Source organism: Trichechus manatus, unplaced genomic scaffold (genome assembly GCF_000243295.1).
Source record: "Trichechus manatus latirostris isolate Lorelei unplaced genomic scaffold, TriManLat1.0 scaffold00343, whole genome shotgun sequence".
NCBI lineage: Eukaryota > Metazoa > Chordata > Mammalia > Sirenia > Trichechidae > Trichechus > Trichechus manatus.
The window spans coordinates 480,750-495,343 of NW_004444279.1; the positions used below are offsets into that span (position 1 = coordinate 480,750).

The 14,594-nt window shown below is 36.3% G+C and overlaps 1 protein-coding gene across 1 annotated transcript in view; it reads right to left on the reverse strand.

Annotated features, from left to right (window-relative positions):
• FBXL5 (F-box and leucine rich repeat protein 5) overlaps window positions 1-14,594 on the reverse strand; it is a 41,645-nt gene that overhangs the window by 18,255 nt on the left and 8,796 nt on the right. Inside the window, exons 2-6 of the mRNA XM_004390893.2 lie at window positions 12,390-12,605; window positions 11,038-11,133; window positions 9,318-9,504; window positions 5,449-5,631; window positions 2,876-3,001 (exon numbers count right to left, since the gene is read on the reverse strand). Of these exons, the coding sequence (XP_004390950.1) occupies window positions 2,876-3,001; window positions 5,449-5,631; window positions 9,318-9,504; window positions 11,038-11,133; window positions 12,390-12,605 (808 nt within the window). The remainder of the gene's footprint in view (window positions 1-2,875; window positions 3,002-5,448; window positions 5,632-9,317; window positions 9,505-11,037; window positions 11,134-12,389; window positions 12,606-14,594) is intronic.

Genomic DNA, 14,594 nt, shown 5'->3' on the forward strand with positions numbered 1-14,594 from the left:
TAGAAATTTATTCATTTCCTCTAGGTTTTCAAATTTGTTGGAGTATAGTTTTTCATAATATTCTGTTATAATCCTTTTTATTTCAGTTGGGTCTCAAGCAAAGAATTTTTAAGAAGTTAAAAATCAGCATGACTTTTACATTTTACTTAGTACACTTCTGTAAATCATGTTTATAGCAAGATGTACTACTTCTGTAACAACAACCATAACAAAAAAACTAACAACACGTTAATTACACTAAAAAGAACAAACTAATAACTTGATCACCTTTCTCAGAATCCTACTGCTATTTCTAAAGACCTAACTTGAAATGTCTCTAAACATAAAATGGAGTCCTGGCGGCACAGTGGGTATGAGCCTGGCTGCTAACCAAAAGGCCGGCAGTTCGAATCCCCCAGCCGTTCCTTGGAAACCCTGTCGGGCAGTTCTACTCTGTCCTATGGGCTCGCTATGAGTCAGAATCGGCTTGACAGCAATGGGTTAAACATGAAATAGATTAAATTATTTAACAGAATCAACTAAGGAAATCTCATTTAAGACAAACTGAGTACAAGTAACAGAAGGATTATAAGTGGAAGGAATTATTACAAAATTTGTCATTAATGGTTCCATGTTTACAGATGTTACCCTAAGTTCCTCCTTTAGTCAGTCATTACCTTAGACACGTATGTATAATATACAGAAATGACAATTACTTCAGTGAACTCTATTTATTCTCTTAGGAGGCCCTGGATGGAGTAAATGGTTAAGCACTCGACTATTAACTGAAAGGTTAGTGGTTCTAACCCAAGCAGAGGAGCCTCAGAAGACAGGTCTGGCAATCTGGTCACAACCTTGAAAACGCTATGGAGTGGTTCTGTTCTGTACACATGCGGTTGCCATTAAGTCAGAATCGACTCCATGGCAACCACCACCACCACTACCAATTTATTCTACTATAATTTTATTCCCAAGCCATTATTTTGTTTCTGTGGCTCTATTTAAATGTGTACTGTTTAGTGTAAATTCTTCTAAATAAATAAGCATCCTATGAAAAACAATAACTTCTCTATATGACCAGTAAAAACTGCTAAACTGAAAAAGCACTAAAGTAAATGGAAGATCCAAAGTTTAGTCTGAAATTCACTAAACAACTGAATAAATATCTTAGAACAAGGCTCAATCTTTACAGGCTTAACTTTCCTTCTCAAAATGAAACACAACAGCCTTTTCTCTGGCTATCTTCAAGTGCTGAAACAAAACAATAAGTTTGATAACGGCTTTAAAACTCTTAACATGGATATTACAAATTAATTTCTTAGAATGGATAAATCAAGTCTTCCCTAAGGTTACATCTGAGCAAAGATCTCACCTCCTTCAGGTCTTTGCTGAAATTTCACCTTCTTAGGGAACCTTAACTGATCACTCTAAAATTGCAACTCCTTTCCTCTCTCCCTGGCACCCTTTTTCATCTTTATTTTTGTCCCATAGCACATGTCACTATCCAACACAGTGTATATTTTACCCGTGTTTATTGTCTGCTTCCTCTCTCCAAATTTTCAGCTCTGTAAGGCCACGGATTTTTGTCTTTGTTCACTATTATATCCCCCATGCCTAGAACAGTGTCTGACACAGGGTAAGCTTTCAAAAACTATATAATGAATACAATCATCAAATCTAACTGGAATAGACTTCTTTGTGATATATCTTCCAAGCTTCCGAAACTATACCAAAATATGACATCTTCATTTCATAAAAATAAACTACTTTAGCTGCTGAAAACAATACTTTTTTCTTACAGTCCCTATTTTCCACATGTTTAGTTCTTTTGCCATACCAGCTTTTTTAAGTTGGGCAGCTTTATAAACAAAAATTCTCTACAGTTTGTTTTGACCAAATAGCACTGTCTCATCTGTTAATTTTTTACTACTAGATCATCTTTTAGTAATTATTACCTAGAATATTATCTTGAACAGAATGTCTTCCTTCTTCATATCCCCAACTCTGAACTTGTACTTCAGCATTTCTCATTGTGTACCCTGAATTACGAAGTATGCATTCTAAATTCTTCCCAACTTGACTGAGTTCGTTAAGCACAGGGATAAAGTCTTAATTACCCTTGAATTCTCCCACAGTGCTTAATGGTTGGCTACGCTAAATTTTATAATCCCTTTCTATTTATAGAGAATTTTCACGTATATTGCTTCTTAATTGTAAAACAAACTTGTGATGCAAGTAGTATGACTGTTTACAAATGAATAAACAGATTCAGTGGCTTCCTGCTTCTTTCTCTGGGACACAGCTAACTCTTAATAAACGACATTGAACTGATCAACTGAAATGGTCCTAAAAAGCACGTTGTAAGCTGGAAAGCACCACAGTGAATGTACTTTTTTTGTACAATGAAAATGGGCATCATGTTCTGTTTAAAAAGTATTTTAATATAAAAGCAAATGGGAAACCCTATACACATTAAAAAATCGCTTCCAACAGAATAACTTTTAAATTTGGTATTACTCTCTTAAGTTTAAAAAAGTAGTAGGTTTAAAAATGGAGCCCTGGTGGCACAGTGGTTAAACATTCAGCTGTTAACCAAAAGGTCTAAAGTTCAAATCCACCAGCCACTCCCTGGAAACCTTATGGGGCAGTTCTACCCTGGAAACCTTATGGGGCAGTTCTACTCTGTCCTACAGGGTCACTGTGAGTCAGAACTGACTCAACAGCAACAGTGGTTTTTTTTTTTGGTTAGGTTTAAAAACACCAACGTCTTTAGAAAACACAAAACATAAAATACATAACCAATATTAACAATTAATAATTATGAGTGTTTAGTCATGCAACATAATAACAATTACTAAAACACTATCTAATAATTTCAATTGCAAGCCTGGCTTACCAGATTCATCTATATCGGCATCTTCATCCCACTCTTGGAAAGCACGACTTTCATCTTTTCTGTTTTTCACCCATTCCTCATCAGGTTCAGTATCAAGTTCAGTTGCAGGACCACTATACCAGTCACCTACTCAGTGAACAAACAAATAAAAGAAACAAAGTAAGATTGGCTACCATTATAAAAAGCTAACCTATTTTATTTAAAAAAAAAAAAAAAAATCTCTATACAGGGAATATTTGAGCCTAGGCAATGGGCCAGCTCTGTCTAGGAATATCCAATTGTAACTTAAAAAATTAGACTTAAATGACAAAGGATTCAATTTCAGACATAGCTGAAAGAACCAGGAATATGTGGGTTCAACACCTGAAACGTGCTGCCGTCGAGTCAATTTCCAATAAACGATATTAATTAATTTGGCAATAGCTCAATTTTTCCAAAGTAAATCCTTCTCTTCAAGATTATGTAAACAAAATAATCAGTACGAAAGAGTACACAGTCTGCTATGTATCTACTATGTAGGTACTATCTACTGAAAAAGGTTAATTTTAGCTTTCACAGACATAAGCTTAATGGTTATCCTATTTCTAAGAAAAATAATTATACCCATAGTCTTACGAGCAATGAAACTGAAAACAACCCAACCTTTCTCTGCTACTGAGGCTCCACACTGGCCCTGGTAGCACCCCCAATATTATGACAGCTAATAAACAAAAAGCAGCAGGACTCTCTGCTCTGCAGCAAATCAATCAGCAATTCAGAACTAGGCAGGAGAAAAGCTAAAGGACAAGATTAAGGTAAAGCTAAACCATAAACTTAAAGATCCTGGAAATATACTGAGTATTATCACAAAGTGACAGGCAATGAAGAATTAATTTACTGAACTCTTAACATTACATATTTATCAGAGTTTTTCAAGCTTGATCCTAGTGACAGTTTGTGCTGGGTAACTTTTTGTTATGGGGGGCTATCCTCTGCGTTGTAGGGTGTTTATCAACAACCTTGGTCTCTACTCACTAGATGCCAGTAACACCACACCATGCCCCCCAGTTGTGACAACCAAACATGTCTCCAGACATTTCCAAATGTCCCCTGGGAAGTAAAATTGATCCTGCTTGAGAACCACTGAAAACAAACATTATAATCAATAAAAATAAATAAAAGAACCATTATGTTCTTGTTGTTGTTAGATGCCGCTGAATTAGTTCCAACTCATCGCGACTACAGGACAGAGTAGAAGTGCCCCATAGAGTTTCCGAGGAACGGCTGGTGGATTTGAGCTGTCAACCTTTTGGTCAGCAACCGAGCTCTTAACCACTATGACACCAGGACTCCTAGTTTTTATAAATAAAGTTCCATTATCCTTAATAGAACTTTCTTGTTTAAACATATTAACAAATTTTTTTTTAAAGGGAAGTATATTTAAGATTTGGCTGACTTCATGAAAGCCTAGCACAGCATTATCATACTGACTGTTACATCAATTAGCATCTAATTATGTATTGATTCTTAATTAAAAACAAATATAGCTGAACAAAAAAGTACCTGGTATACCCATATTTTCCTTAACTGGCTTTTCAGTCAGTATTTCATTATCCTAAAACTAACAGGAAAAATTATTCCACATAAAAATAACAATGACAATAATTTGATCTTGTAGTTTATAGTGGATCCAATACTCCAAATAGCTTCAGTTAAAAAATATAAAATATTCAACTGCAGCTTAATTTAAAAGTGCTATAAATTATTGTAAAAAATAAAATGGTTCCAAATCAGACTCATAATTATGTATATACAGTTACATAAGAAATACATATTTCCATGTCAAAATCACAAATAGAAAAACTATCAAAAAAATTTAGTATGAATTTTAAGGTTAATACTCACCTACAAAAATTGTTTTAATGTATGTCATATGGTTGCATTTAACCTATGACTGCATCGTATGCTCATGAAAACTTCCCTTAAGTGTTCACAAGCGAACAGTAACTCATCACCAGAACAGAAATTGTAACTTATAAAATAAGACATTACCAACAACAAAAAAAAGACAAGCTAAGGACAAAAGTAGATTCACAATTATTTTCAACCACTACCACAAGGGAGCCATAATGGTACTCCATTTTTTAAATTTATAGAAATAATTCATTCTATATTTTTTAAATACTCAAATAATCTTAATTATTTAAAGTTGCTCCTACAGCCTATTTATTTTTAACTTTCTGTTATGGAAAAATTCCAAACATAGTCAAAAGTAGAAAGAATTACCATGATGAATTCCTACATACCCATGCCAATCTTCAACAATTCCCAAAACTTTATCCATTTTTTTGCATTCCTTCCAACTATTTTTTCCTAAATATTTTAAAGGAAATTGTAGACATCATGTAATTCACCCATGAATACTTCAGTACTGCAAGCTTTTCTAAAATGTATCCCAAACATGCCATCTAACTATGAAATCTACTTTTTGGTCAACCTCTCAGAGTTCCCCTCTCCGGCCTTATTTTTAATGTCTATGAATGTTTTTTAAACAAACAGACTGCAATATTTTCAAAACAGTTCCATTTACCTACCTCTCGCCCAATGAACAGGGTAAAGATGTTTCCAAAGCGATCCAGTTTTTGCCAGCTGAGACCATTTAGTGCTTACTTGGCTGCATCGACACAGTTCTTGAGGATTAAGATAACTGAAAATTGACAGCATTACCTCTGGAGGAAGATGGCTTATACTTGTGGAATGTTCTGAAACTTCCGTTTCTGAAATAAAAAAGAAAAACTTTAACATCAAAGGCTGTAAGAGCAAATACAGTAAGAAATTACAATCACATATCTACAAATAAAACCCAGTGCCTGAAGTCAATTTCTTCCTGCTTACAAGAGGTGACAAGGAAATAACATGAATTAGGGATAACATGGTGATGTTAAACTTGTTAAGAACCCACAGGGTTAAACTATCATGGCCCAAATCATACATCATCAATGGGAACTACAATAATGAGCACAGAACTGACTTCCTCTTACAAAGACATCAGAGAAAAAAACCATACTCACTTTGTAGCACAAGTAGCATCATTCGAAAAAGGAACCAAACAGGTTATACAGCTTTAAATCAACAAGTGCAGAGTCGACCAGATTATGACCTCTCCAAGGCATTTTTAATGACACACGAATCTCACAACATTGTCCATTCATGCATTATGACTCCTGTCAGTACCTTCCTTTTGATCTTTGAGTTACACGCTTCACACGGGATTTATGAAATCTGACCTCTTTAACCTATAGGTGCCCTAACCTGAGACCGGCACTACTATTTACACTAATTATGTGCCAGCTGAGACAACATAATGTAAATATTTTTGAAGCTGGTACATTTATCAAGGAGCCCTGATAGCACAGTGGTTAAGCACTTGGCTATTAACCAAAAGGTAGGTGGTTCAAACCCACGAGCTGCTCCGTGGGAGAAAAGACCTGGTGATCTGCTCCCATAAAGACTGCAACCCAGGAAACCCTATGGGACAGTTCTACTCTGTCCTATAGGGTTGCTATGAGTTGGAATCGACATGACAGCACACCACAACAATAACAACACATTCATCAGAAATCTTCCGTCAGCAACTACTGTAACTAGTCACTGAATGTACAATTTCCTATGACGTATTATTTGGGTAGCAATTTCCCAGAAAGAAAAATGCAAATAAAGTGTTAAAGAATATAAAATATAAAGGCTTTATCATTAAAGTTACTATGAAGATATACTTCGTATCTCTAACTTGTCTCCACAAAACAACCTAAATATAGAAATGCTATGATCAAATTACCTTAACCTACTCCTTTTTAAATGGCAAATACTTTAAATATAATATAGCTACGATTTGCTGTGAAAGAATGGGAAAATTAAATGTAGTGTGATGCTTTTAAGTTGCATATTATAATTACAATGAAACCAGATACAACAGGTCTCAGCTTGGTGTCTAAGGCACAAGCTGCATTTCAGAGTGAGGCATACAAGCTTTATGGGTTTAATTATAGCTTAATTTATAAAATTGTTTTTGTTTCCACACGCATCTCACCTAAATACTTTGTTAAAGGAAATAAAAGAACCAAGTTTTTTAAATTCTAGGTAATTTTAACAGAAGTTGTTATTTTCCATCTAGAAACAGAAAAGGAATTTTTACTAGCCTAAGGAAATCAATTGTTTCTTTAATGATGTTTTAAAAGGCAGGCAAAGCTATCAAAAATAAATAAGAATAAAAATGAGGAAGGAGTCTATTAAGAAAAAAAGCGAGCATATTTTATTTGCATTTCTCCTTCATTTTCTCAAGGTAAATGTACACAGAAAAACCATGCCTCTCATACTCACTTCCCTGTCTATTACTGAACATAAACTGAGAGAGAAACACACATGGGAAAGGATGGAGATAAAACTAGAAGCATTAATGTTTTATTTTATATATCTTATCACAATAAAATAAAAAAAGTGTAAACATAACCAATTTTGAAAACCAAAAAAAAGAAAAAAGGAGCTGCTTTGGTCAATGGAGCTCAAAATGTCGGATGATACTGCAAAGGTGCTATATATAAATGGGAGTTTTCAATAATTCTGACTGGCAAAAGTAATAGTAGGAGTAGTATTAATAGTACATATATAAATTCATTAAAGAAACACTATATTGCATGTGCCCCAAGGATGCTATTGTTGTTGTGTGCCATTGAGTTGACTCCGACTCATAGCAACCCTATAGGACAGAACAGAACTGCCCCATGGAGTTTCATAGGCTGTAATCTTTACAGAGCAGATTGTCAGGTCTTTTCTCCCACTGAGAGGCTAGTGGGTTCAAACTGCTGACCTTCTGATTAGCAGTCGAGCACTTAACGACTCTGCCACCAGGGCTCTTGGCCTAGGTATACCTGTTGCCATCAAACCATCAAATCTGTAAGAGATGTTAAAGTATCATAAACTAAAAAACCAAACTCGTTGCCATCAAGTCAATTCCAACTCATAGCAACCCTAGAGGACAGAGTAGAACTTCCCCATAAGGTTTCCAAGGCTATAAATCTTTACAGCAGCAGACTGACACATCTTTCTCCCAAGGACAGCTGGTGGGTTTGAACCACTGACACTTCAGTTAGCAGCCAAGTGCCTTAGCCACTGTGCCAGCAGGGCTCCTTTAACTTATCAGAGTCAACACTAAATTCTAAAACAGAAACTACTGAGTTCAATTAAATTTATACACCCATTCCTCACTTAGCAACATGGCTAGGTTCCAAAGACCACGTTGTTATGCTAAAACTGCCATTATGTAAAAATGGAGAACTTTTTTTTTCTGTTTTTAGATCATTCGTTTCATTTTTTTTATTTAGAAAATATGACCACAGAAATAACAACAGCTAAGATTTACTGATATGCTCATCACTGTGACGAGTCCAGTTATGGATTATTCCTCTGCAGAGAAGGAGGCTAGGAAGAGGACAAAGCTGGATAAAGTGGGCATGTGACTATAGGGCCCAAAGCTTAACGATTTCACGTTCCTCCTATGCTGGGTCAGAGCTTCCCACCAGGAGCCACCTCCAGGTCTACACTCCCACCCCTCTGGGGCTCAGATGTTCCTGGGAGGGTGCTGGGAACCTGACCACACACCTGGCCCCACCAAGGTGGAGGCTTCAGGCCCAGTTCAGCTCACTCTGGGATGTCATTAAACTCGCACACATTTCTTCCAAACACCCTCTCCAATGTCTCTTTCTTTCCTCTCCCTTCCCACCCCACAGCCATTTTGAGCTGCAGGGCTTCAGGCCACACAGGAGGTGGGAACTCAGAACAGGTGGCCGATGGCTGGGCACTGCCTGGGTGTGTGCCTGAAGGTGGCCATCCTGCATGGTAGCTGGACATGGTGCCCCTGCAGGCAGGAGGGAGTAGAGGACGTGGGGCAACACGGCCCAGCTTCCCAGAGGCCACCCGGAGGCCCTCCTTAAGGGAAGGGACATTCCGCAGCTGTTGCCATCATGGCGCTGCCTTGTTAATGCGCAAAACAGTCAGATAAGAGATTTTTTACTACTGTCATAAATGCTAAATGTCAGATAACGGACAGTCAGTAAGTGAGGAGTAGGTGTACTTGAAAATAAAAGGCTTCAACTGGCCACAGTACTAGATTAGCCTGGTTTAAATTATTCCTCCATATAAAATATACAACTCATATCAACAAGAAGCAAACCAACCAAAACCCACTGCTGTCGAGTCAATTCTGACTCATAGCAACCCTATAAGACAGAGCAGAACTGCCCCACAGGGTTTCCAAGGAGTGGCTGGTGGATTCAAACTGCTGACCTTCTGGTTAGCAGCCATAGCTCTTAACCACTATGCCACCCAGATTTCCAACAAGACGCAAAGGGCCTTGGAAATGCCTACAACTGATAAATTGTTTATTATCTAAACATATGAAGATCACCTTTATCTGACTTTTCATCCACAGAATATTTAAAAAACTTCTGTCGTTCTTCAGCTTGATTCCACAGACTAAGACCTCTAAGGAGTTCTGCAGTATCCTTGTGAGAGCAGTGTTGTGCAATCACTTTCTTTTTAATATCCTTAAGCTCTTCATAAGTAAAATATTCCATTAACATGGGCTGAAAAACCTAAATTACACAAAACAATCATAAAAAACAATTAGTAGCGTTTACATCCTTTAAATTATTCACTGATCAAGGGTCGTACTACTATATATTCCAAAGAAATAAAAATTTTAATTATTACCACTGAGTTAATCTAAAAATTGTAGCGAAGAATTATCACCAAAAAGATCCTTCTCTCCATGGCTTCTCCAACTATTAAGTCAAGCCCTAAACAATGCAGAAGCATCTGGAGCAGATGAGTTTCCTTGCACAGTTTTTCAAACACTCTTAATCATTTTCTGATTGTTGAACATTTAGGTAAGTTAAATGTCTATTAAATACCCAAACAGGGCCTCTAGGTCAATTGAGAATGGTACCAGTATACTGGAACTATAGCGATTTTTTTTTTTTTTCCCCAAAATAGATGTTCAGCCCTAATCTCCAATTTACATAGTCAGAATCTTTAGAAGTGGAGCCAAGGCTTTTTTTTTTTTTTAGTTTCACAGATAATTTTGATGTACATTGCAGGTCATGAAACACTGCTCTAGCAACTTGATGGTTTCAACCTTGGCTGCATATTACAATGACTCAGGGAGCCTTTAAAAAATACTCATGTCATTGCCTCCCACTTGATTTAATTGTTCTGGAGAGGGCTTAGGTTTTTTTTTTTTTAAATACCAGCCTGATTATGATGTCATAATTGAGAATCACTACAGTAACTGATTTACAACTGAACAAGTATCAGTTGCTCATAAATACTTTTTCTATTCCTTACGTTGATATTCATCCCACTGAATAAGAAAGAAGAATGGGAAGATGTTTTGCTCATGCATTCTGTGATATCCTAATACATGTGTACCAGGCATAAAACGTAACTTCAAAGCCACCAATTAATTACTAAAATCCACTACTGCAAAAAAGATCACTAAAAATGCTTTACATTTACCATGAATATATACAAAACATTAAAAAGTTTAAAGAATCTTCTGAAAAGACATTAAACAAAAAACCAAACCCTTTGCCATCTAGTTGATTCCGACTCATAGCGACCCTTTAGGACAAAAAAGAACTGCCCCATAGGGTTTACAAGGAGCAGCTAGTAGATTTAAACTGCCAGCCTTTTGGTTAGCAGCCATAGCTCTTAACAAATACAGCACGAGGGCTCCAAAAAGACATTAGGGTAACATAAAAAAGTTACTAATACTCAACACAGTGCCATTCATATAATGAGAAAATAAGTATTTGTTGAGCATAATTCATTCAATGAAAAGCAACTCTGGGAGAAAAAAACTAATGTTGGTTTTTTTTTTCTTCAATTTTTCTTCAGTCCCCAAAATGAACTTATCTCCATCAGCCAGACATATCTTCCTATGCATATTTTAAAGTACCTAAGGCAAAATACCAATGATAGCGCAGGACTAGGCAACATTTCATTCTGTTATACACAAGGTTGCCATGAGTCAGAATTGACTCCACTGCAGCTAACAACAATAACAAAGGCAAAAGTTTTTAAAAATTTTATAAATCAAAATCACAATGAAGAAAACTTATGCTTACCTCCTCTTCCTCTTTCATGTGAGGAAGAAAATCTCTTGTAAAAGCCTCCAATCTCTCTTTCAGCTGTTTTGCATAATTTAACTGCTCATACTCATTCTGGGAAAAAAAAAAAATTTGTACTTCAGTGAAAGTTTTGCTTCGTTATTTATATTATACCTGATTTCAGGAAGTTAGTTAAAAATGTAACATAAAATCTCAGGGAAAAAATAGACTGATAAACAGCCAAGTGGTCTCTATAATCTTCTTAGTATAAAAGATGCCCTTAAAACATAAGCTTTGAAATCCTTTGGTAATATGATCTCCTATTTCTTTGTAAGTTTTCACAGAAGTCTAAAAATATGTGTATATGTTCAAAGCTTCTACAGATTTCTATTTTTATATTTATGTAATTTCTACATATGTCTTCTTAATGTATCTCGGAACAGTCCATAGAGCATATTGGTCTCTATCATTACAGAATCCCTTTAAGGTCTTCTGGTGTATCTTCCAAGAAGCCCCGGTGGCACAATGGTTAAGCAGTCAGCTGCGAACTGAAAGGCTGGTGGTTGAACCCACCAGCGGCTCAAAAGAAAGATGTGGCAGTCTGCTTCCGTAAAGATTACAGCCTTGGAAACCCTATAACCAAAAAAAAACCCAAACTCGTTGCCGTCGAAGTCAATTCTGACTCATAGAGACCATATAGGACAGAGTAGAACTGACCCACAGAGTTCCAAGGAGCGCCTGGTGGATTCGAACTGCCGACCTTTCAGTTAGCCGCCACAGCACTTAACCACTATGCCACCAGGGTTTCCTAGAAGCCCTATGGGGCAGTTCTACTCTGTCCTATAGGGTTGCTATGAGTCAGAATCAGCTTGATGGCAATAAGTTTTTTTGGTTATAATGTGTAAGTATAATTAAGAACAAACTCTATCATTATTCTAAACTACACTAAAAAATGTTTAATTTTATATTATACGATTAAAAATAATCCTATTTAACTACCCCTGCTCGCTCCCTACAATAAGGAAAAACAAAATATAGTAAGCATATAATAACTGGCATTCAATTTTAAAATTAAATTAAATTGTTCATTCATTCTAATAAAATTTTACCTTTAGTCACCAATAACTGCATTTATAGCTTTCCTTTAAGAGTTTCAGAATGTTATCAAAATGTAACAATTTTATGATAATTAAATTTGTAACTTATTAAAATCAACTCTACAATTTGGGGAGAAGCATTCACTATAAAATTTTATTACACAATAATAAAGAGGTAACATCATTTACTATAAAATGTTAACAAGTTTTGCCAGTGACATATCAGAAGATGGCAGAAATTGTGGTAGTTAAATTGTCATTTTTGCAACTCACCTTAACATTCTTCAGTCCCTTTTCAAAGAGGCTAAGCATCTCAGAGAGTTTATTGTCAGAATGTACATTATAAATGGTCTGGCTACGTTGTTGAAGCAAACCAATAATGTATTCGTTTTCAATCTGCTCGTGCATTTTGAACTCCTTAAAAGTAGCATACAGAGACTGAAGAAGAGCACGAAAATCGTTGTTGTTGGAAAAGTTGGTTTTAGAAAGCTGAGTAAAAATTTAAAAAGGCATAGTAAATATATGCAAACAAGCACCAGTAAGAATATTTTGAATGAATTCTATTTATTTTTTCAAAGAGCAAAATATCTCCCCCACACTTGGCTAAACCAACTACAAATAAAGAAAATTCATAAATTAACAAGGTATCATGGTATAATAAAAAGCACACTAGGCCCCAAAGATGTTAGTTTGCATTCTAAAGAGCTTGATGATATAGAGAAGTAATGCATGCATAACAAATCACATAGTTCCTTTATAGGAAAGGGTTTAGACCAATTCCCCTACAAATCTAAATTTCCATTACTCTGTATGTATTCTAAAAGACGCTTGGTGGCAGTGGTTCAAACAGTTAAGCTCTGGGCCGCTAACTGAAAGGCTGGCTGATGAAACCCACCCAGTGGCTCTGCCATATGGGGCAGTTCTACTCTGTCACAAGCGGACGCTATGAGTTGAACCTGACTCAACAGCACCTAATGACATACATATATTAAACAAACACACCATAAACAAATGGGTAAAATTAAAATAGTTGTGTAAGGATAATGTGATAAATGCTTTTTTTCCCCTTTATTCAAAATGCTCTTTATCTTATTATACCACTTTAAAAATTAAAAAATACTGTATTATAGATTGTTCAAATTTTCAGATCAAGATGAGCCTGATCTGTCCAGAAAATAATCAGATAATTTTAGGGAAATTTTTTTTTTTTTTTTGAGTGGCTGGGTGGTACAGTTAATGCATTTGGCTGCTAATCAAATAGCTGGAATTTTGAGGCTACCCAGCGGGTGCCACAGAAGAAAGGTCTGGTGATCTACTTCCAAATAATCAGCCATTGAAAATCCTGGGGAGCACAACTCTACTCTGACACACATGGAGTTGTCATGAGCTGCAGTCAACTCGCCAACATGTGGTAATTTCTTTTTCCTCATTCAAAAATTTATACACATACTGTTTTGTGACACTGGCTGCAGCCCCTACAATGTGACAGTACGCTCCTCCTTTTCACCTGGGGTTCCCTGTGCCTATTCGTCCAGTTCCTGTCGCTTCCTGCGTTCTCATCTTGCCTTTGGACAGGAGTTGCCCATTTGGTCTCATACATTTGATTGAACTAAAAAACATGTTTCTCACATGCGTTATTTTTTGTTCTATAGGCCTGTCTAACCTTTGTTTGAAAAGCGGGCTTTGGGAATGGTTTCAGTTCTGGGTTAGCAGAATGTCTGAGGCCATAGTTTCGAGGGTTCCTCCAAGTCTCTGTCAGACCAGTAAGTCTGGTCTTTTTTCATGAATTTGAATTCTGTTCTACATTTTTCTCCTGCTCTGTCCGGGAGTCTCTGTTGTGATCCCTGTCAGAGTCATCATTGGTGGTAGATGGGCACCATCTAGTTCTTCGGGTCTAAGGCTGGTGGAGTCTCTGGTTCATGTGGTCCTTTAGACCTTTGGGCTAATATTTTCCTTGTGTCTTTGGTTTTCTTCATTCCTCTTTGCTCCAGATGTGATGGAACCAATAGATGCATCTTAGATGGCCACTCACAAGCTTTTCAGATCCCAGATGCTACTCACCAAAGTGGAATGTAGAACATTTTCTTCATGAACTGTTACGCAAATTGGCCTAGATGTCCCCCAAGACTATGGTCCCCAGGCCCCAGGCCCAGCTACTCGGTCCCTCGAAATGTTGCTAATTTCTTTTTTTTTTTAAAGAAAACTGGGGTTAAACATTTAACAGCTTATATAAGAAACCGTATACTTTTCTGGGCTGGAAGCATTGAAATAGTGCAGTGTGGAAACCTAGTACATCAGTGCACGAGAAACTAAATGTATTTTAAGGAAAGGTACAAATCAACAAAAATATAAAGAAACGTATATACTATTATTTCTTTAATTCTACTCTTCAACAAGAAAAAATGACTTCTGAAGTAATTTTCAGTTTTTATACTTAATAGCAAATTAAATTCTAATACTTAAAGCACATACTTTATC